The 24,950-nt window shown below is 46.5% G+C and overlaps 1 protein-coding gene across 9 annotated transcripts in view; it reads left to right on the top strand.

Moving 5' to 3' along the window:
- Positions 1-24,950, top strand: part of MYO6 (myosin VI) — a 449,562-nt gene that overhangs the window by 355,569 nt on the left and 69,043 nt on the right. For all 9 annotated transcript variants that reach the window (XM_063916839.1, XM_063916841.1, XM_063916842.1 and 6 more), the window contains exons 23-24: positions 448-577; positions 14,606-14,696. In XM_063916839.1, coding sequence (XP_063772909.1) covers positions 448-577; positions 14,606-14,696 — 221 coding nt within the window. The remainder of the gene's footprint in view (positions 1-447; positions 578-14,605; positions 14,697-24,950) is intronic.

Consider the following 24,950-nt stretch of genomic DNA (forward strand, 5'->3'; position numbering starts at 1 on the left):
ACACACAGTCTCACACTCATGTATAATACACACTGCCACACTCATGCATAATACGCACAATACATGCACACACACACACACACAGTCACACTTGTGCATAATAGATGAAATTAATAACATATTTCTATAGGATTCTTTTATTTGCAGACTTTTTTTTCTCTTTAGTATAAGAATAAGTTTGATATCTTTTGAAATACCTCTTGCTGCATGCAGACATTGCTTATTTAATTGAAATTTACCTTTTACTGCTAGTGCATGTTACTGAGAGTGAGATGGGAGTCCTGGAGAAAAATATAAAAAAAAACACTGTTGTAGCTTAAGGTGCTTTAGAATGTTCATATAGTATCTGCATGTAAACACATGCATTGTGGGAGATATGGGGGGCAATCATTTTTTTCTAGTTTAAACTTAGTATTATTATTACATCTGTTCTGTTTTTCATTTCAGTTTGCTGAATTTGATCAGATCATGAAGTCTGATCCTGATCATTTAGCCGAGCTGATAAAGCGTGTCAATCACTGGCTTATCTGCAGTCGCTGGAAGAAGGTCCAGTGGTGTGCACTTTCTGTCATAAAATGTAAGTGGATTATTGTGTGTGGCGGCATAATATGTGCATTCTTAAAGTTGTGTTTTTTTTATTTAATTGAAAGTCACAGGAATATTTAAAGAAAAGTATTTGCTAATCTTCTCTGGATTGCATAAAGTCATGAGCAGTGCCCTTTCTCGTGGTTATATGCATGTCTGTACATAATGAATGTCTAAGTACTTCCTTCTTAACACTGTGAGAAATGTTAGTTTTATACCTAGAAAAGGATCATTTTGCAAAGATATTTCAGCTCTAAGATAATTAGTTCTTTTATGTTAGATAGGCTTTGAACATTCTGAAAACCCTGCAAACATATCATTAAAATAATTAATATGGATTCACTGAAAGTTATATAAGCGACATTGGAATGGAATGAAAACACATATATTTTAGTTTGTGATTTACCCAAGTTGGTTAGTTATCTGGTCGTCTTGTCGGAGAGGAAATGCAGCTAACCCTGACGCAGATGTAGGCATGACTCCAGCCAAGAAGAGACTCCAGTGGACTGGTCTCTTTGAAGGGAATAACTTTTATTATAGGTTCTGTTAATATAATTTGAGGAACAATTGTTGGGATGAAACACACAAGATGTTAAACTGCAATTATAATGCTCAATCAATATATTTGTTGTATTATCTATGCATTAATATTTAAATGCTTGCCTCCCAACATTTATCTGGTGGTAATTGGGACAAAATAAACCTTTAGCTTTACATGCAAAACATGGAATTTTCCAATATACTGGGGAGTGCTCAGCCATTGTAGTATTTACTAGAGGCATCTGCGTCTGGTGCATGCAGCACTCGTTAAGCATGGTGATGTTCCCGTGTAGACATTAGTCTAAACCAGGGGTGTCAAACTCGCTCCACGCGGGCTGCATTTGGCCCCTACCACATCCTTTTGTGGCCTGCAGACAGGGGTCCTTTGATGCCTGTTAGCAGGGATTAACTTGGGACGGAACTGCGTTCGATGCATTCCGCCTCTGTCCGCCCATCGTAACAATCCCACCGCTGTCTGCACTGCCCACTGGTACCCATAGATTGAGTCATGGCCAGCATCAGTGTGAAGCAGCCTGCAAGGAAGCCGCGGAGCCCTGACAGACAGCCGGCCCCTTACAGCCAGGCACTGACCCCTGAAGCAGCATGCCCACAAAGAGGCATCCTGCTAATGTAAGTTTCTGGGGCATGCTGCACAGGGCCAGAGGGTGCAATGGGGGCATTATGTGTATCAAGCACTGTACTGAGGGACTTTATGTGTAACAGCCATTATACTGGGAAATAATGTGTAACTGGCAATATACTGGGAGACATTATGTGTAACTGGCACTATACTGTGAGGCTTTAAAAAAAATGTTTAAAATATGGAATAGTCTGTTATCTGTAATAAGAACACTCCGCCCCAACAAATAATATTTTTAATGGGTCTACTACCCACTCGATTTCCAAGCACTCCTGTTCTACAGTTGAGTACTTGCGTTCCCCGGGCAGCAATTTCCAGCTAAGGTAGAGGATGGGTTTCTCTTCCCATTCTACCATTTGGGAAATGACTGCCCCCAATACTGTACCTGAAGCATCTGTCTGCTTTTTGAAGTCTTGAGCCAGCAAAACAGCTTTGCACACAAGGCATGCCCTAAATCTTGCCATGCAGCCTCTGCTGGTCTAGACCATATTATTTTGTCTGGGAATTTTTTTTTCAGACACTCAATTAGTGGTGCCTCCCTAGTGGCAAAATCACAAATGAATCTGCGGTAGTAACCCACCAGACCAAGGAATGTTCTTAGCTGGGATTTACATTTGGTTTTAGGCCATGTGTGGACTGCACTCCACCTTGCTGGGCTGAGGTTTTACCTACCCTCTGCCTACAATATATCCCAAGTATATAACCAGGATTAGCAGTAAACCCGTATGCCCATGTGGTTCACCCAGCTTCAGACAGTTTCGGGGCACATGACCGGCTCACCACAGTCAAAACGCACTGTAGGAGATGGGGTTTTTTCCTTAGCCACGAGAACCTGTGTTCTGGGCTTCGGTACTGGCTGCCACCCTTGCTTAGCTTTGGTTTATTTTCCAAGGGTAAGGTACTGCTCAGTCACTACTGCCAACTCCTTGAACATTGGCTAGGGTATGCCATCACTAGGGGGGTGCGAACCTAACCAGGGTATCACCCTTCCAGGGGTGACACGAAAATGCCTGCTACTCCACAGTGACTAGGAGCTGGGTGTTGCAATATGACATTATCATACAGCAACTGGTTCCTGTCACTGAGGATGAGCAGGCAGTGTAGGCAGGGGCTGCCTTTCATCTCCAGAAATGTGGTGAACCGGGTATCACCGACCCCAGTGACACCACTGATTTGCACCTCAGTATTTGGAAATGTTTAACTTGGCCATGATTTACAGTGGCTTTAAAAGATATTCACTCCCCCTTCCCTCTGGCTCTTTAACATTTTACTGTTGCAATATGGAACCATGATGAATCTAGCTGAAATTACTGTATTTACTCTAATCAACACAAAGTTGTGCCAGTTGTAATCCAACCACTTTCCACTATTATTTGGCAACAAAAATCTGAAAAGAAATGATTGCATTAGTATTCACACTCATAGTTTTATATATAGAACTGTTCTATTTATGTTTCTGCATGCTTGCTTATGTACAGTACTTTGGGGCTAATTCAGACCTGATCGTAGCCGTGCAAAATTTTGCACAGCTACGATCAGCCACCCTGACTTAGGGGGATGCCCAGCACAGGACTAATCCGCCCGCATGTCTGGCCCTTCCCCCGCCACACGGGTGCGATAGCATCGCACGACGGCGATGCTATTACACCTGGCGAGTAAGTCCCTACCTGCGCAGCATTGCTGCGCTGGTAGGCGATTTTTTTTCACCACGTCCTGGGTCGCAGCGGCTGCGTGTGATGTCACGCCTGCACTGCCCAGATCGCGCCCCAAAACGGCGGCCAACCGCCTCCGGCCCACCCAGCGAATGCCTCTGCCTGTCAATCAGGCAGAGGCGATAGCTGGGGTGAGATGCCGATCGCATCTCTGGCATGCACATGTGCACTGCGGCGCATGAGCATGCGCAGTTTAGACCTGATCGCCCGCTATGTGAAAACGCACAGCAGTGATCAGGTCTTAATTAGCCCCTTTGATCTTTATAACGTGAATTGGGTAATCGTGGAGTTGAGAAATAGTACACTACTGTCAAACTACAAAAGCGGTCATCTGAAAAGTCAAATACATCCCAGTGGCATCAAAGACAGCAACGCAGCCTGGGACGAGTCCACTGGAATCAGTGTTCATGAAGCGTGGATTAGTGCTAGGGACATACTTGTCAGAGTGAAGTTAAATCATTTAGGGGTACATTTACTAAGCAGTGATAAGAGTGGAGAAGCGAGCCAGTGGAGAAGTTGCCCATGGCAACCAATCAGCACTGAAGTAACATCTATAATTTGCATACTATAAAATTATACAGAGCTGCTGATTGGTTGACGGGGCAACTTCTCCACTGGCTCACTTCTCCGCTCTGATCACTGCTTAGTAAATGTCCCCCTAAGACTTCTATTTTTCAAGCAAGACTGTCCAGCTGGCAAACAGTTATGCTTCCAGTTTTGTAGGCTCTAATTTAGTTTTCCATTTTTTTAAAAGAAGTATCTGATCAACATTATCAGGCATATTCAATTAAACCCCACATCTAATTACCGGCTAAAATCCCTGCAGGCATGAGGAAAGGCTATTCAATTAAATAGCCTTTTGCATGAGCATAAGTGGGGGATTACCACACGGAAACACACTGATTCTGCGTCATCTACGGAATCAACGGGTTTTCCCCGTGCGTGAACCCACAATTTGCAGTTTTCTCTGAGACTTTTCCTTGCAACTCATAAAGGTGCAAGGTTCAACCCACCCTCAGGGATTCACACACAGGGTTATCCCCGTTGATTAAATTGGTCCGGCCGCAGCAATTAACCGCAGGGTTAACACCAGGGCTAATTGGATATGCCCATATATGTAGCCAAAATGCCAAGATAGAATTAAATTCAACTGAGCCTTGTATTATTATACTGCACAGAAGGTTACATATAAAAATATTACAAGTAGGAATAAGTGATACTTACCTGGAAGTGCAGCGGGACCTTGTGTTGGTTTGCATCTGCCCCTAAGAGGCTGGGCATTGCAAAAATGCTAATTTTATTTGTTTCTTTTTTTAAACAAAGAAAATGGACATTTCATAAAATATTCACTTTTTATGTTACGTGCAGAGTCTAAGGGGTATATGCAATTGCGGTCGAATTCCCGAAATTGTCGAATTTCGGGACTTTTTCGCCCCCCCAAAAAAATCGACAATGCAATTCAGTACTTTCCGTCAAAAAACGGACTATCAAAATTCGACTTTTTGAAATTCGACTTTTGTCAAATTCGACTTTTCTGCAATGATACAAGTGCTGCAATTCGACCAAAGTATATTCAATTGAAGTTTGGAAATTCGACAACAGTGCTTTTAGACAGTAAATTCGTCATTTTCAATCCGCCACACTGTGGTGGGTGAAACTAATAAAAAAAATTTAAAACATGTTTTTTTTCTTGGTAATAGCATATCTATTTATATTAGAAGGGATTAGGTACTTGGTTTGTCTTTTTTGGAGGCACAAGTATTATTTATATATTTTTAAAAATATTTTTTTTTTTTTAGATGGAATGGTAAAATCCCAGAAAAAAATGGTGTGGGATCCCCCCTCCAAAGCATAACCAGCCTCGGGCTCTTCGAGCCGGTCCTGGTTCTAAAAATCCGGGGGGGAAATGGACAGGGGATCCCCCGTATTTTTAAAACCAGCAACGGGCTCTGCGCCTGGTGCTGGTGCAAAAAATACGGGGGACTAAAAGAGTAGGGGTCCCCCGTATTTTTTACACCAGCATCGGGCTCCACTAGCTGGACAGATAATGCCACAGCCGGGGGTCACTTTTATACAGTGCCCTGCGGCCGTGGCATTAAATATCCAACTAGTCACCCCTGGCCGGGGTACCCTGGGGGAGTGGGGACCCCTTCAATCAAGGGGTCCCCCCCCCAGCCACCCAAGGGCCAGGGGTGAAGCCCGAGGCTGTCCCCCCCCCTCCCCCCATCCAAGGGCTGCGGATGGGAGGCTGATAGCCTTGAGGAAAATGACATGAATATTGTTTTTTCCAGTAGTACTACAAGTCCCAGCAAGCCTCCCCCGCAAGCTGGTACTTGGAGAACCACAAGTACCAGCATGCGGGAGAAAAACGGGCCCGCTGGTACCTGTAGTACTACTGGAAAAAAAATACCCAAATAAAAACAGGAGACACACACCTTGATAGTAAAACTTTATTGCACACCTGCCGACACACACATACTTACCTATGTTGACACGAAGCAGTCGGTCCTCTTCTCCAAGTAGAATCCACGGGTACCTGAAAATAAAAGATAATTATACTCACCTGATCCAGGGTCCAGAGATAAATCCTCGTACTTGTCAAAACAACAAAACGAACACCCGACCAGCGGACTGAAAGGGGTCCCATGTTGACACATGAGACCCCTTTCCACGAATGCAGACACCCCCGTGACAGCTGTCACTGAAGTGTCTCTTCAGCCAATCAGCGAGTGCAACGTCCTTGCACTCTGCTGATTGGCTCTGTGTGCGTCTGAGCTCAGACAGCGCATCGCAAAGCCTCTCCATTATATTCAATGGTGGGAACTTTGCGGTTAGTGGTGGGGTCACCCGCGGTCAGCGGCTGACCGCGGGTAACCCCGCCGCTGACGGCAAAGTTCCCTCCATTGAAAGTAATGGAGGGAGCTGTGCGATGCGCTGTCTGAGCTCAGACGCACACAGCCAATCAGGTGAGCGCTACGACGTGGCACTTCCTGATTGGCTGAAGGGACCTCAGTGACAGCAGTCACGTGGGGTCCCGGCATTCGGGGAAAGGGGGGGTCTCATGTGTCAACATGGGACCCCTTTCAGTCCGGTGGTCGGGTGTTCGTGTTTTTTTTTTGCCAAGTACGAGGATTTTATCTCTGGACGTGGATTTATCTCTGGACACTGGCAGGTTAGTATAATTTTTTTCACAGGTACCCTCGGATCGTCGGAGACTGTGGCAGTCGGCGTGTCAACATAGGTAAGTATGTGTGTGTCGGCAGTGTGTAATAAAGTTGTACTTGTCACGGTGTGTGTCTCCTGTTTTTATTTGGGTATTTTTTTTTCCAGTAGTACTACAGGTACCAGCGGGCCCGTTTTTCTCCCGCATGCTGGTACTTGTGGTTCTCCAAGTACCAGCTTGCGGGGGAGGCTTGCTGGGACTTGTAGTACTACTGGAAAAAACAATATTCTTTCAATTTTGACAAGGCTATCCGCCCCCCATCCGCAGCCCTTGGATGGGGGGGACAGCCTCGGGCTTCACCCCTGGCCCTTGGGTGGCTGGGGGGGGGACCCCTTGATTGAAGGGGTCCCCACTCCCCCAGGGTACCGCGGCCAGGGGTGACTAGTTGGATATTTAATGCCACGGCCGCAAGGCACTGTATAAAAGTGACCCCCGGCTGTGGCATTATCTGTCCAGCTAGTGGAGCCCGATGCTGGTGTAAAAAATACGGGGGACCCCTACTCTTTTTGTCTCCCGTTTTTTTTGCACCAGCACCAGGCGCAGAGCCCGGTGCTGGTTTTAAAAATACGGGGGTTTCCCTGTCCAATTTTTCCCCGGATTTTTAGAACCAGGACCAGCTCGAAGAGCCCGAGGCTGGTTATGCTTTGGAGGGGGGACCCCACGCCATTTTTTTTCGTGTTTTTCCATGTTTTTTCCCGTTTTTTTTTAAATCGCGGCAAAATCCGTCAAATCGGCCGTTTTTCGCCCGCGGGACTGTCGAATCCGTTTTCCATTGAATATGGTGAATTTCGGCAACCACTTGCCGAAATTGGACGGTCGAATTGTGTCTAATTTAAAAACGGCGATAATTTGCCGCGATTCGCCCCTAATTGCATATACCCCTAAACATTTACGAAACCATCATAGATTATCAACATACAGTATGTGAATTAGCATTCAGCTTTAGGTAAGAACTAGTAAATCAGAATATGAAAGCTATTGAACCTAGTGTTTTTTTTCACTACACTACTTCAAACATTCAAAGCAGAACACTTTCAGTTATGATTGTAAGTTCTCACCATGTACTCTTGCGACACTTGAAAGCTAAAAATAACCTGTACATGTTGTTCTGTGTTCCCCGACATTTGCTAGATGCTTATACTAAAATAAACAACTGTAAAAACAAAATATATTATCTTCTGAGTAGGAGTTTCTAATTCCTTGGATAATTCTGTATTGCAAAATATGGTGTTTTTATGGTTTTGTGTAAACCATGTATTAAGCCATTATTGTAGCTTTTTTCTTTCTTGTTTCTTCTTTTTCATTTTTTTTTTTTTTTACTTTGGTATTGTCTAGCTTATATTCAGAGGAAAACAAACACTTAATTTTTTAAACATTAGTTTCTCTATCGTCCTAGTGGATGCTGGGGTTCCTGAAAGGACCATGGGGAATAGCGGCTCCGCAGGAGACAGGGCACAAAAAGTAAAGCTTTTCCAGATCAGGTGGTGTGCACTGGCTCCTCCCCCTATGACCCTCCTCCAGACTCCAGTTAGATTTTTGTGCCCGGCCGAGAAGGGTGCAATCTAGGTGGCTCTCCTAAAGAGCTGCTTAGAAAAAGTTTAGCTTAGGTTTTTTATTTTACAGTGAGTCCTGCTGGCAACAGGATCACTGCAACGAGGGACTGAGGGGAGAAGAAGTGAACTCACCTGCGTGCAGGATGGATTGGCTTCTTGGCTACTGGACATCAGCTCCAGAGGGACGATCACAGGTACAGCCTGGATGGTCACCGGAGCCGCGCCGCCGGCCCCCTTGCAGATGCTGAAGTCAGAAGAGGTCCAAAATCGGCGGCTGAAGACTCCTGCAGTCTTCTAAAGGTAGCGCACAGCACTGCAGCTGTGCGCCATTTTCCTCTCAGCACACTTCACACGCAGTCACTGAGGGTGCAGGGCGCTGGGGGGGGGCGCCCTGGGAGGCAAATGTAACCTATATAAAGGCTAAAAATACCTCACATATAGCCCCCAGAGGCTATATGGAGATATTTAACCCCTGCCTGGATTCACTAAATAGCGGGAGACGAGCCCGCCAAAAAAGGGGCGGGGCCTATCTCCTCAGCACACGGCGCCATTTCCTCTCACAGCTCCGCTGGTCAGGACGGCTCCCAGGTCTCTCCCCTGCACTGCACTACAGAAACAGGGTAAAACAGAGAGGGGGGGCAAATTTATGGCGATATTTTTATATATATAAAGCAGCTATAAGGGAGCACTTATTATAAGGCTATCCCTGTTATATATAGCGCTTTTGGTGTGTGCTGGCAAACTCTCCCTCTGTCTCCCCAAAGGGCTAGTGGGTCCTGTCTTCGTTAGGAGCATTCCCTGTGTGTCTGCTGTGTGTCGGTACGTGTGTGTCGACATGTATGAGGACGATATTGGTGTGGAGGCGGAGCAATTGCCAAATATGAGGATGTCACCCCCTAGGGAGTCGACACCAGAATGGATGCCTTTATTTATGGAACTACGGGATAGTGTCAACACGCTAAAGCAGTCGTTTGACGACATGAGACGGCCGGACAATCAATTAGTGACTGTCCAGGCGACTCAAACACCGTCAGGGGCTGTAAAACGCCCTTTGCCTCAGTCGGTCGACACAGACCCAGACACAGGCACTGACTCCAGTGGTGACGGTGACGAATCAACCGTATTTTCCAGTAGGGCCACACGTTATATGATTTTGGCAATGAAGGAGGCGTTACATTTAGCTGATACTACAGGTACCACTAAACAGGGTATTATGTGGGGTGTGAAAAAACTACCTATAGTTTTTCCTGAATCAGAAGAATTAAATGACGTGTGTAATGAAGCGTGGGTTGCTCCTGATAAAAAGCTGATAATTTCAAAGAAATTATTGGCATTATACCCTTTCCCGCCAGAGGTTAGGGAGCGCTGGGAAACATCTCCTAGGGTGGACAAGGCGCTAACACGCTTATCTAAACAAGTGGCGTTACCCTCTCCTGAGACGGCCGCACTTAAAGATCCATCAGATAGGAGGATGGAAAATATCCAAAAAAGTATATACACACATGCAGGTGTTATACTACGACCAGCTATAGCGACTGCCTGGATGTGCAGTGCTGGGGTAGTTTGGTCAGAGTCCCTGATTGAAAATATTGATACCCTGGACAGGGACAATATTTTACTGTCGTTAGAACAAATAAAGGATGCATTTCTTTATATGCGTGATGCACAGAGGGATATCTGCACACTGGCATCACGGGTAAGTGCTATGTCCATTTCGGCCAGAAGAGCTTTATGGACGCGACAGTGGACAGGCGATGCGGATTCAAAACGGCATATGGAAGTTTTGCCGTATAAAGGGGAGGAGTTATTTGGAGTCGGTCTATCAGATTTGGTGGCCACGGCTACAGCCGGGAAATCCACCTTTCTACCTCAAGTCACTCCCCAACAGAAAAAGGCACCGACTTTTCAACCGCAGCCCTTTCGTTCCTTTAAAAATAAGAGAGCAAAGGGCTATTCATATCTGCCACGAGGCAGAGGTCGAGGGAAGAGACAGCAACAGGCAGCTCCTTCCCAGGAACAGAAGCCCTCCCCGGCTTCTACAAAAGCCTCAGCATGACGCTGGGGCTTCTCAAGCGGACTCGGGGACGGTGGGCGGTCGTCTCAAAAATTACAGCGCGCAGTGGGCTCACTCGCAAGTAGATCCCTGGATCCTGCAGATAATATCTCAGGGGTACAGGTTGGAATTAGAGACAGATCCACCTCGCCGTTTCCTGAAGTCTGCTTTACCAACGTCCCCCTCCGAAAGGGAGACGGTTTTGGAAGCCATTCACAAGCTGTACTCTCAGCAGGTGATAGTCAAGGTACCTCTTCTACAACAAGGGAAGGGGTATTATTCCACTCTTTTTGTGGTACCGAAGCCGGATGGCTCGGTAAGGCCTATTCTAAATCTGAAGTCCTTGAACCTGTACATAAAGAAGTTCAAGTTCAAAATGGAGTCACTCAGAGCAGTGATAGCGAACCTGGAAGAGGGGGATTTTATGGTATCCTTGGACATCAAGGATGCGTATCTCCACGTTCCAATTTACCCCTCACACCAGGGGTACCTCAGGTTCGTTGCACAAAACTGTCACTATCAGTTTCAGACGCTGCCGTTCGGATTGTCCACGGCACCTCGGGTCTTTACAAAGGTAATGGCCGAGATGATGATTCTTCTTCGAAGAAAAGGCATATCAATTATCCCATACTTGGACGATCTCCTAATAAGAGCAAGGTCCAGAGAACAGCTAGAGATGGGATTAGCACTGTCTCAAGAAGTGCTAAAACAGCACGGGTGGATTCTGAATATTCCAAAATCCCAGTTAATGCCGACAACTCGTCTGCTGTTCCTAGGGATGATTCTGGACACGGTTCAGAAAAAGGTTTTTCTCCCAGAGGAAAAAGCCAAGGAGTTATCCGAGCTTGTCAGGAACCTCCTAAAACCAGGAAAGGTGTCTGTACATCAATGCACAAGAGTCCTGGGAAAAATGGTGGCTTCTTACGAAGCAATTCCATTCGGCAGATTCCACGCAAGAATTTTCCAAAGGGATCTGTTGGACAAATGGTCAGGGTCGCATCTTCAGATGCACCTGCGGATAACCATGTCTCCAAGGACAAGGGTGTCTCTTCTGTGGTGGTTGCAGAGTGCTCATCTATTGGAGGGCCGCAGATTCGGCATACAGGATTGGATCCTGGTGACCACGGACGCCAGCCTGAGAGGCTGGGGAGCAGTCACACAAGGAAGAAACTTCCAGGGAGTATGGACGAGCCTGGAAACGTCTCTTCACATAAACATTCTGGAACTAAGAGCAATCTACAATGCTCTAAGCCAGGCAGAACCTCTGCTTCAGGGAAAACCGGTGTTGATCCAGTCGGACAACATCACGGCAGTCGCCCATGTGAACAGACAGGGCGGCACAAGAAGCAGGAGTGCAATGGCAGAAGCTGCAAGGATTCTTCGCTGGGCAGAGAATCATGTGATAGCACTGTCAGCAGTGTTCATCCCGGGAGTGGACAACTGGGAAGCAGACTTCCTCAGCAGACACGATCTTCACCCGGGAGAGTGGGGACTTCATCCAGAAGTCTTCCACATGCTGGTAACCCGTTGGGAAAGACCAATGGTGGACATGATGGCGTCTCGCCTCAACAAAAAACTGGACAGGTATTGCGCCAGGTCAAGAGATCCGCAGGCAATAGCTGTGGACGCGCTGGTAACGCCTTGGGTGTACCAGTCGGTGTATGTGTTTCCTCCTCTGCCTCTCATACCAAAAGTATTGAGAATTATACGGCAAAGAGGCGTAAGAACGATACTAGTGGTTCCGGATTGGCCAAGAAGGACTTGGTACCCGGAACTTCAAGAGATGATCACGGAAGATCCGTGGCCTCTACCTCTAAGGAGGGACTTGCTTCAGCAGGGTCCCTGTCTGTTTCAAGACTTACCGCGGCTGCGTTTGACGGCATGGCGGTTGAACGCCGGATCCTAAAGGAAAAAGGCATGCCGGAAGAAGTCATTCCTACTTTGATTAAAGCAAGGAAGGAAGTAACCGTGCAACATTATCACCGAATTTGGCGAAAATATGTTGCGTGGTGCGAAGATCGGAGTGCTCCGACGGAGGAATTTCAACTGGGTCGATTCCTACATTTCCTGCAATCAGGATTGTCTATGGGTCTCAAATTGGGATCTATTAAGGTTCAAATTTCGGCCCTGTCGATTTTCTTTCAAAAAGAATTGGCTTCAGTCCCTGAAGTCCAGACCTTTGTTAAGGGAGTGCTGCATATACAGCCTCCTGTGGTGCCTCCAGTGGCACCGTGGGATCTCAATGTGGTTTTGGACTTTCTAAAATCTCATTGGTTTGAACCACTAAAAAAGGTGGATTTGAAATATCTCACATGGAAAGTGACCATGCTTCTAGCCCTGGCTTCGGCCAGGAGAGTGTCAGAACTGGCAGCTTTATCTTACAAAAGCCCATATCTGATTTTCCATTCGGACAGGGCAGAACTGCGGACTCGTCCGCATTTTCTCCCTAAGGTGGTGTCAGCATTTCATCTGAACCAGCCTATTGTAGTGCCTGCGGCTACAAGTGACTTGGAGGACTCCAAGTTACTGGACGTTGTCAGAGCATTAAAAATATATATTGCAAGGACAGCTGGAGTCAGAAAATCTGACTCGTTGTTTATATTGTATGCACCCAACAAGATGGGTGCTCCTGCGTCTAAGCAGACGATTGCTCGTTGGATCTGTAGCACAATCCAACTTGCACATTCTGTGGCAGGCCTGCCACAGCCTAAATCTGTAAAGGCCCACTCCACAAGGAAGGTGGGCTCATCTTGGGCGGCTGCCCGAGGGGTCTCGGCATTACAACTTTGCCGAGCAGCTACGTGGTCAGGGGAGAACACGTTTGTAAAATTTTACAAATTTGATACTCTGGCTAAGGAGGACCTGGAGTTCTCTCATTCGGTGCTGCAGAGTCATCCGCACTCTCCCGCCCGTTTGGGAGCTTTGGTATAATCCCCATGGTCCTTTCAGGAACCCCAGCATCCACTAGGACGATAGAGAAAATAAGATTTTACTTACCGATAAATCTATTTCTCGGAGTCCGTAGTGGATGCTGGGCGCCCATCCCAAGTGCGGATTATCTGCAATAATTGTACATAGTTATTGTTAACAAATTCGGGTTATTGTTGAAGGAAGCCATCTTTCAGAGGCTCCGCTGTTATCATACTGTTAACTGGGTTTAGATCACAAGTTGTACGGTGTGATTGGTGTGGCTGGTATGAGTCTTACCCGGGATTCAAATTCCTCCCTTATTGTGTACGCTCGTCCGGGCACAGTACCTAACTGGAGTCTGGAGGAGGGTCATAGGGGGAGGAGCCAGTGCACACCACCTGATCTGGAAAAGCTTTACTTTTTGTGCCCTGTCTCCTGCGGAGCCGCTATTCCCCATGGTCCTTTCAGGAACCCCAGCATCCACTACGGACTCCGAGAAATAGATTTATCGGTAAGTAAAATCTTATTTTTTATCACCATTTAACACAAATAAAAACAAGGAACAGAAAAAATGGGAAAGGAACACAGAGCAATTACAAAAATCAGATATTACAGAAAAGTAACACTACTTACATTGGTACATGCTATATACAGTTTGGACACTTGACCATGCATGGAAAGCAACGTTTAATGTACAGAACCAACATCATATTGAGCAGAATGGGTGAACCCAAAAGACCCAGATCATTTCACGGAACATGCTTAGTGTAATATTTCTGGTTGGCCTTATATTCACTCTAAACAAACCATCTCATAAGAGGAGATGAGGCTGAATAAGAATATTTACTATCGGCCATCTCAAATTCTTAATGCCTCTGTATTTTATCCTCAATTATAAGCTGGGCACAGACACAAGAAACACTTTTTAAGTGAAATATTTACTATAGTTAGACATGTCTTTTGACTGTTTCAAACATATGGTTAGACAAATAGGCTCTTTAGCCTGTGTCCTTTCTGCAGTACATTGATTGCCCTATATTGTGTTTTGTGTTTCTGTGGTCGGACTTTAGACTGTATGCTCCAATATGGCAAGGACTGATGTTAATGATTAAATATTCTCTGTGCAAAGCTACATAATATGGAAGAGCCATATAAGTAATCACATAGTATACTGTATAACAGTAATTGCTCCTTAAGATCTTGCGCTTATACTGTGTAAAATATATTGTATACTGTATATGTAATTGGTATGAGGATTTTACCATTAAAAATTGTTATGTAAATTTATGGATTTTTCTTAAAATTAGTTTTAGCACATAATTTGTGCTTATGAAGATAGATTTTAATGAGTGCTTATTCAAAACACTTTTATTATTTTTCTTTTTAAAGTGAAAAACAAAATCCAATACCGGGCCTCTGCTTGCATTAAAATGCAAAAGACTATTCGGATGTGGCTTTGCAGGAGGAAACACAAACCTCGGTAAGAATAAAGGTTGCATACAAAATCAAATATATTTTCTTCCAGCACATGATCTTTATTTTTTATTTTCATTTTTTTTTTGTCCAAATGATATAACAACTTGTTCTCACAATCACTGATTGATTTTCCCAATATGGAGCGATGTAATCCTGAGCAGGTGTTCAATACCGATGTGAAATGAGACCGCTATCAAAGATTTCTAGATTGAGCAATTCATCCCAATCAACTAACAGACTGAATGATGTTTCCTTTTACAAACAACATAAACATTACGTTGCCATCACCTTGTTTTTACATCTTAACAACCACTTTTATTGGTACAGATGCCTCTTCTGTAGGTAATGTGGATTGGATAGGCCATAGCTTGCATTTCTCTTATTGAATCCCTAAAAGCAGTGATGGGTGTAAAGTGCTAGGCATATATCATCTTTAACAACTTATGTTACTCATAATGTTTGCACCTTATTCCAGTCTTCATTCTTTTCTATGCTACAAAGTAAGAGTTACAGCCACTTCCAAATTTATTTTTGTTATTTACGATAATTGATAATTCTAGGAGAGTACGTTGGAGTGATCATTACCTACAGTATGGTGTAATTTGCTTCCAGGAATAGTTAGACCATTTCTAAAATATACATATTATCAACTGTGTATGTGATTCTGTAATTATACTTCAAAACTAAAGCCACGTCTATTCAAATGATTAATAATTCCATTTATTTATAAAGACTCCAAACCAGAAGCTGAATTATCTTTCAGAATAGGTGCTTTGCTTAGTAATGATGAAGATGGCATCACATTTTATTTCAGTTAGGAGAAACATTAGAAATCCTAAATACAGTATAGTTTTACATAAAATACATCATTTTTCTGTCCATTGCTATGCTTGATAGTGACATGAATAGTTTGTGTTGCCCGTTTTAGGATACATTACTTTATTACAGACAATTTCCAGTAGTATGGTTGGGTGTAATGATGTACAGTGGTACACTCTCGTAGAGCTACATTTAGAGTGAGATTTGTAAGTGAATACATCCTATACATTTTTTTACCCTACACACTCATATCCATCTTTCTCTAACGTCCTTGAGGATGCTGGGACTCCGTAAGGACCATGGGGAATAGACGGGCTCCGCAGGAGATAGGGCACTTTAAGAAAGCTTTGGACTCTGGGTGTGCACTGGCTCCTCCCTCTATGCCCCTCCTCCAGACCTCAGTTTTACACTGTGCCCAGAGCAAGATGGGTGCACTGCAGAGAGGTCTCCAGAGTTCTCTGCCTAGAAGCATTTTTGTTTGGATTTTTTTTTTCTACCTTTTACTACTTTTTCACAGGGAGCACTGCTGGCAACAGGCTCCCTGCATCAAGGGACTGAGGAGAGAGGAGCAGACTTTCTTGTCAAAGATAGGCTCTGCTTCCTCGGCTACTGGACACCATTAGCTCCAGAGGGGGTGAACGCAGGTTCTTACTGGGCGTCCACCCCCGGAGCCGCGTCGCCGTTCTCCTCACAGAGCTAGAAGTACAGAAGACAGAAGTAGTCAGGCGGCAGAAGCCTTCAGCTTCACTGAGGTAACGCACAGCACTGCAGCTGTGTGTCATTGCTCCCATACACCTCACATACTCCGGTCACTGTAAGGGTGCAGGGCGCAGGGGGGGGGGCGCCCTGGGCAGCAATATAAACCTCTGCATGGCAAAAAGACTATATACATGTACAGGTGGGCTCTGTACATGTATATAAAAGAGCCCCCGCCACATTTTACTAAGTTTGAGCGGGACAGAAGCCCGCCGCCGAGGGGGCGGGGCTTCTCCCTCAGCACTTACCAGCGCCATTTTCTCTCCACAGCACTGCTGAGAGGAAGCTCCCCGGACTCTCCCCTGCTTACACACGGTGAAAGGGTGCTTAAAAGAGAGGGGGGCACATAATTGGCGGTTTACATATTATACAGCGCTGCTGGGGAAAAACATTTTGTATTGGTCTCCAGGGTTATTGCGCTGGGGTGTGTGCTGGCATACTCTCTCTCTGTCTCTCCAAAGGGCCTTGACAGGGATACTGTCTTCAGGAAAGGGGTTCCTGTGTGTGTGTGAAGTGTGTCGGTACGCGTGTGTCGACATGTTTGACGAGGAAGGCTCGCTTAATGTGGAGGGGGAGTGCTTGAATGTCAGGTCGCCGTCGGCAATGCCGACACCGGAATGGGTGGATATGCTGAATGTCTTGAATGCAAATGTCAATCTATTGCATAAAAGATTAGACAAGGCAGAAGCTAGGGATCAGTCAGGTAGCCAGTTCATGCCTGTCCCTGGGGCGCCAGGTCCTTCGAGGTCTCAGAAGCGCACCATATCCCAGATCGATGACACAGATACCGACACAGATACTGATTCTGGTGTCGACTATTAAGATGAAAAATTACAGCCGAAGGTGGCTAAGGGTATACGGTACATGGTTATTGCCATTAAAGAGGTTTTGCATATTACTGAGGAACCCCCTGTCCCTGACACGAGGGTACACATGTATAAAGGGAAAAAGCCTGAAGTCACTTTTTCATCCTCATTTGAATTAAGTGACTTGTGCGAAAAGGCTTGGGAATCTCCGGATAGGAGACCACAAGTTTCCAAAAGGATTCTCATGGCGTATCCTTTTCCACAAACTGATAGGATACGCTGGGAATCTTCGCCAAAAGTTGACAAGGCGTTGACACATTTGTCCAAAAAGGTGGCACTGCCTTCTCAGGATACGGCTTCCCTCAAGAAACCTGCTGATCGCAGGCAGGAAATTACCTTAAAGCACATTTACAATCATTCCGGTACTATTGCTCGACCGGCTATGGTGTCGGCCTGGGTTTGTAGTGTGGTTGTGGCATGGGCAGATTCCTTATCTACGGAAATTGACACCTTAGATAGGGACGCCATTCAAATGACCATAGAGCATATCAGAGATGCTGCCTTGTATATGAGGGATGCTAAGAGAGACATTTCTTTATTAAGCTCCAGAATAAATGCTATGTTTATTTCTGCTAGGCGGCTCTTGTGGACCCGACAGTGGACGGGAGATGCCGATTCAAAGCGGCATATGGAGTCCTTGCCTTACAAAGGGGTGGAGTTGTTTGGAGACGGCCTCTCGGATCTTGTCGCTACGGCTGGTAAGTCAAATTTCTTACCTTATGTCCCCCCGCAGCATACAAAAAAGGCACCTCATTATCAAATGCAGTCCTTTCGTTCCAATAAAATCAAGAAGGTACGTGGATCATCCTTTGTTGCCAGAGGGAAAGGCAGGGGAAAAAAGCTGCACACAGCTAGTTCCCAAGAGCAGAAGTCCTCCCCTGCGTCTGCAAAGTCCACCACATGACGCTGGGGCTTTCCGAGGGGAGGCAGATCTGGTGGGGGCTCGTCTTCGGTTTTTCAGCCACATCTGGGTTCGCTCGCAGGTGGATCCCTGAGCATTAGAGATTGTTTCTCAGGGATACAGGCTGGAATTCGAAGACTTGCCTCCTCGCCGATTTTTCAAATCGGCTCTGCCGGCTTCCCCGTCAGAGAGGGAGCTAGTGTTGGCAGCTATCCAAAAATTGTATATTCAACAGGTGATTGTCACAGTTCCTCATCTCCAGCAAGGAGAGGGATATTACTCAACCCTGTTTGTGGTCCCGAAACCGGACGGTTCGGTCAGACCCATTTTAAACCTGAAATCTCTGAACCTGTACTTGAAGAGATTCAAGTTCCAAATGGAATCACTCAGGTCGGTCATTGCCAGCCTGGAGGGGGAGGGGATTGGATGGTGTCCCTGGACATAAAGGATGCTTACCTTCATGTTCCGATATTCCCCCCGCATCAGGCGTTCCTGAGATTTGCAGTGCAGGACTGTCACTACCAATTTCAGACGTTGCAGTTTGGGCTTTCCACGGCCCCGAGAATTTTCACCAAGGTAATGGCGGAAATGATGGTGCTCCTGCGCAGGCAGGGGGTCACAATTATCCCATACTTGGACGATCTCCTCATAAAGGCGAGATCTCGGGAGAGGTTGCTGGACAGCGTGTCTCTGTCCATGAAGATGTTGCAGATACACGGCTGGATTCTCAATATACCGAAGTCCCAAGCTAGTCCCTACAATGCGTCTGACCTTTTTGGGGCTGATTCTAGACACAGACCAGAAAAAGGTTTTTCTTCCGATCGAAAAGGTTCATGAACTCATAGCCATGGTCAGGAACCTATTAAAACCAAAAAAAGGTTTCAGTGCATCATTGCACGCGGGTCCTGGGGAAGATGGTGGCTTCCTACGAGGCCATCCCTTTCGGCAGGTTCTATGCGAGGACTTTTCAATGGGACCTCCTGGACAAGTGGTCCGGGTCCCATTTACAAATGCATCAAAGGATCACCCTGTCTCCCGGGACCAGGGTATCTCTCCTGTGGTGGCTGAACAGTGCTCACCTACTAGAAGGTCGCAGGTTCGGCATTCAGGACTGGGTCCTGGTGACCACGGACGCAAACCTCCGAGGCTGGGGAGCAGTGACACTGGGAAGAAATTTCCAAGGTCTCTGGTCAAGCCTAGAGTCTTGTCTCCACATCAATGTCCTGGAGTTGAGGGCCATATACAACGCCCTACGTCAAGCGGAGGAATTGCTTCGGAGAAAACCGGTTCTGATTCAATCAGACAATATATATACATACACTGCTCAAAAAAATAAAGGGAACACTAAAACAACACATCCTAGATCTGAATTAATGAAATATTCTTATTAAATACTTTGTTCTTTACATAGCTGAATGTGCTGGCAACAAAATCACACAAAAATTATCAATGGAAATCAAATTTATTAACCCATGGAGGTCTGGATTTGGAGTCGCACTCAAAATTAAAGTGGAAAAACACACTACAGGCTGATCCAACTTTGATGTAATGTCCTTAAAACAAGTCAAAATGAGGCTCAGTAGTGTGTGTGGCCTCCATGTGCCTGTATGACCTCCCAACAATGCCTTGGCATGCTCCTGATGAGGTGGCAGATGGTCTCCTGAGGGATCTCCTCCCAGACCTGGTCTAAAGCATCCGCCAACTCCTGGACAGTCTGTGGTGCAACGTGGCGTTGGTGGATGGAGCGAGACATGATGTCCCAGATGTGCTCAATTGGATTAAGGTCTGGGGAACGGGCGGGCCAGTCCATAGCATCAATGCCTTCGTCTTGCAGGAACTGCTGACACACTCCAGCCACATGAGGTCTAGCATTGTCTTGCATTAGGAGGAACCCAGGGCCAACCGCACCAGCATATGGTCTCACAAGGGGTCTGAGGATCTCATCTCGGTACCTAATGGCAGTCTGGCTACCTCTGGCGAGCACATGGAGGGCTGTGCTGCCCCCCAAAGAAATGCCACCCCACACCATTACTGACCCACTGCCAAACCGGTCATGCTGGAGGATGTTGCAGGCAGCAGAATGTTCTCCTTGGCGTCTCCAGACTCTGTCACGTCTGTCACGTGCTCAGTGAGAACCTGCTTTAATCTGTGAAGAGCACAGGGCGCCAGTGGCGAATTTGCCAATCTTGGTGTTCTCTGGCAAATGCCAAATGTCCTGCACGATGTTGGGCTGTAAGCACAACCCCCATCTGTGGACGTCGGGCCCTCATACCACCCTCATGGAGTCTGTTTCTGATCGTTTGAGTAGACACATGCACATTTGTGGCTTGCTGGAGGTCATTTTGCAGGGCTCTGGCAGTGCTCCTCCTGTTCCTCCTTGCACAAAGACGGCGGTAGCGGTCCTGCTGCTGGGTTGTTGCCCTCCTATGGCCTCCTCCACGTCTCCTGATGTACTGGCCTGTCTCCTGGTAGCGCCTCATGCTCTGGACACTACGCTGATAGACACAGCAAACCTTCTTGCCACAGCTCTCATTGATGTGCCATCCTGGATGAGCTGCACTACCTGAGCCACTTGTGTGGGTTGTAGGCTCCGTCTCATGCTACCACTAGAGTGAAAGCACCGCCAGCTTTCAAAAGTGACCAAAACATCAGCCAGAATGCATAGGAGCTGAGAAGTGGTCTGTGGTCACCACCTGCAGAACAACTCCTTTATTGGGGGTGTCTTGCTAATTGCCTATAATTTCCACCTGTTGCCTATTCCATTTGCACAACAGCATGTGAAATTGATTGTCAATCAGTGTTGCTTCCTAAGTGGACAGTTTGATTTCACAGAAGTGTGATTGACTTGGAGTTACATTGTGTTGTTTAAGTGTTCCCTTTATTTTTTTGAGCAGTGTGTGTCTCTCTGTGGCATCCTTGGGGGGAAACTGTGTCTGACATTTCCCTGTGTGTGGGTGTTTACTATCTCACATAGCCATATCTAGGAACTCTGTGTCATATGCTGCAGAAGATGTTTCCTCTCAGGAGGGATCCATTCCATGTACACAGGATTGTAATGTTTTGTCTCAGATCCCTATTGTTGAAGCTAATACTGAGACTGAAACTCAGGTGTTGAAGAAGTCTAGGGCAGTTTGGTCAGGCTCTGTCCCTATTCCTGCAAAATCCCCTAGCATGTTCCCACAGAAACGTGCACTTGCCCAAATTATGCAAGATGACACGGATACCACTTCTGATACTTCAGACAGTGATGGGGATGTGCTGTGGGGGGTGGCATCCCTTGCAAAGGGGGGTGCAGCTCATGATGAGGCCATCAAAGATGTATTAAACATTAATGACACTACACCTGAGCAGGTTGAGGAGGCTTACTTCACTGATAATAATAAAGCCCTGCTAACCTTTCCCGTGTCTAAAGAATTAAGCGCTATATTTGATAAAATCCTGGGGAAACCCGGAGAAAAAATTCCAGATCCCAAAAAGAGTTCTGGTTGCTTTTCCCTTCCCTGAGGAAGATAGGGAAAAATGGGACATCTGTCTCCAGACTGTCTAAACAGGTGGTTTTACCTGTCCCTGGTTCTACCGCGTTGAAAGAACCGGCTGATCGTAAGATTGACACTACGCTCAAATCCATATACACTGCTTCAGGAGTGGCCTTAAGGCCCACTATTGCCTGTGCATGGATTTCTAAAGCCATAGTAAAGTGGTCAGGCACATTACTAGAGGATTTGGATACAATGGATAATAGTGACATTGAATTGTTTTTATGTAACATACAGGTTTCTGCGGGGTTCGTGGTGGAATCCATGAAATACCTGGGTACGTTGACTGCACGGATATCCTCCATGTCGGTATCATCTCGCAGGGGACTCTGGCTACGCAAATACGCGGAATCCAGGAGAAGTGTGGAGAACCTACCCTACACAGGTCAGGCTCTATTTGGGGAAGCGTTGGATGCGGGGATTTCCACGGGTAAGTCACCTTTTTTTCCCTCTGCTACTCTTTCTACGAAGAAACAAACAATTTTCTTCAGCTGTGCAGCAGTCCTTTTCGGACCGCTAAGACAAAAAAGCCCAAGCCTTCTACCACTTTCTTTAGAGGTGGTCGGGCAAAATCCAAAATCCTGCACCCTCAGGCTCCCAGGACCAGTGACCTGCTTCTGGTTCCTCAAAATCCTCAGCATGACGGTGGACCTCAAAGCCTGGAGGACGGGCTGGTGGGTCCAAGACTCAGACATTTTAGCCACGTCTGGGTGTCATCCGGCCTGGATCCCTGGGTACAGGATATTGTGTCCCAGGGGTACAGACTGGAGTTTCAAGAACTCCCGCCTCACCGATTCTTCAAATCAGGCTTGCCAGCTTTGCTGACTGACAGGGCTAGCCTACAGAAGCCATCCTAAAATTTGAAAAGTCACAGGTCATTGTCTCCGTTCCACCTCGTATGCAAAACAAGGGTTATTAGTCAAACCTTTTCGTGGTACCGAAACCGGATGGTTCGGTCAAACCAATTTTGAACTTGAAATCGTTGAACCCTTATCTGAGGGTGTTCAAATTCAAAATAGAGTCTCTCAGAGCAGTGATTACAGGTCTGGAGGAGGGAGAGTTTCTGGTATCCCTGGATATCAAGGATGCGTACCTCCACATTCCGATTTGGCCGCCTCACCAGGCTTATCTCAGATTTGCACTGTTAGACAGTCACTATCAACTCCAGGTACTGCCATTCGGCCTCTCTGGAGCACCGAGGGTGTTCACCAAGGTGATGGCTGAGATGATGGTTCTCCTCCGCAGACAGAGGGTGAACATAATCCCATGGACTATCTGCTGCTAAAGGCATCGTCCAGGGAAAAGTTGTTGCAGTCCATTGTTCTCACGACCCATCTGCTCAGGGAACACGGTTGGATCCTGCATCTTCCAAAATCACATTTGGAGCTGACCAGGAGGTTGTCTTTTCTGGGAATGATCCTTGACACGGAAGTGCAGAGGGTGTTTCTCATGGAGGAGAAAGCGTTGGTGATACAAACAATGGTCCAGGATGTCCTGAAGCCAGCCCGGGTTTCGGTTCATCAGTGCATTCGCCTTCTGGGGAAGATGGTGGCCCCTTACGAGGCTCTACAGTATGTAAGGTTTCATGCTCGGCCCTTCCAACTGGATCTCCTGGACAAATGGTTGGTATCTCATCTACTCATGCACCAGAGAATACATCTGTCGCCAAAAGCCAGGATTTCACTCCTCTGGCGGCTGCAACTACCTCACCTTTTGGAGGGCCGCAGGTTCGGGGGGTTCAGGACTGTGTCCTAACCATGGATGCAAGTCTCCAGGTATGGGGCGCAGTCACTCAGGGGGAAACCTTCTAAGGACGGTGGTCAAGCCTGGAATCCAGCCTTCCAATAAACATTCTGGAACTAAGAGCCGTTCTACAACAGTCTTCTACAAGCGGCCCATCTTCTACGAGATCGAGCCATTCAAGTGCAGTCGGACAATGTAATCACAGTGGCTTACATAAACCAACAGGGCGGAATGAAGAGCAGAGCTGAAATGGTAGAGGTAACAAGAATCATCCTCTGGGCAGAAAAACACGCGTTGGCGCTGTCAGCAATCTTCATTCCGGTAGTAGACAACTGGGAAGCGGACTTCCTCAGCAGACACGATCTCCATCCAGGAGAGTGGAGACTCCATCCGGAGGTGTTCACGGAGGTAACAGATCTTTGGAGTGTACCTCAAATAGACATGATGATCTCTTGTCTCAACAAGAAGCTTCGGCTGTATTGTTCCAGGTCGAGGGACCCGCAAGCCGTGGCGGTGGACGCCCTACTGACTCCGTGGGTGTTCCAGTCGGTGTACATGTTTCCTCCACTTCCACTAATTCCAAGAGTTCTAAAACTCATAAGAAGAACAAGAGTTCAGGCGATCCTCATTGCTCCGGACTGGCCAAGAAGGACTTGGTATGCGGATCTTCTGCCAGAAGAGCCGAGGCCTCTTCCTCTTCGGGAGAACCTGCTGCAGCATGGGCCGTTAGCTTATCAAGACTTTCCACAGCTACGTTTAACGGCATGGAGGTTGAACGCCAGATATTAGCTCGGAAGGGCATTCCGAACAAGGTTATTCCTACCCTGGTACAGGCTAGGAAAGGAGTAATGTCTAAACATTACCATCGTATTTGGAAAAAATATGTCTCTTGGTGTGAGTCCAAGAAGTTTCCTACGGTGGAGTTTCAACTGGGATGGTTTCTCCTCTTCCTGCAAGCAGGTGTGGATATTGGGCTGAGGTTGGGATCCGTAAAGGTCCAGATTTCGGCCCTATACATTTTCTTCCAGAAACAGTTTGCTTCCCTCCCTGAGGTTCAGACTTTTCTGACAGGGGTTCAGCACATCCAGCCTCCCTTTGTGCCGCCTATGTCGCCCTGGGATCTTAACGTGGTATTACAGTTCCTCCAATCGAATTAGTTTGAGCCTCTACAGGAGGTTGAGGTCAAATTTCTCACGTGGAAGGCTGTCATTTTGTTGGCCTTAGCATCTGCTAGACGTGTGTCGGAGTTGGGTGCTTTGTCTTGTAAGAGCCCCTACTTGATCTTCCATGAAGATGGAGCTGAACTCCGGACACGTCAGCAGTTCCTTCTGAAGGTTGTGTCTTCATTTCATGTCAACCAACCTATTATGGTGCCAGTTGCTACTGACTCCTCAATTTCATGAAAGTCCTTGGATGTTGTAAGGGCTCTGAAAATCTACGTGAAGAGGACTGCTCGTCACTGAAAATTGGACTCTCTGTTTGTCCTGTATAATCCCAAGAACCAAGAAACTTGGGTGTCCTGCTTCTGAGCAGACGATCTCATGCTGGATCAGGTTCACTATCCAGCATGCGTATTCTACGGCAGGATTGCCGTGTGCTACGTCTAGTAAGGCCTACTCTACTCGTAAAGTGGGTTC

The sequence above is a fragment of the Pseudophryne corroboree genome, chromosome 4 (assembly GCF_028390025.1).
Source record: "Pseudophryne corroboree isolate aPseCor3 chromosome 4, aPseCor3.hap2, whole genome shotgun sequence".
Lineage (NCBI taxonomy): Eukaryota > Metazoa > Chordata > Amphibia > Anura > Myobatrachidae > Pseudophryne > Pseudophryne corroboree.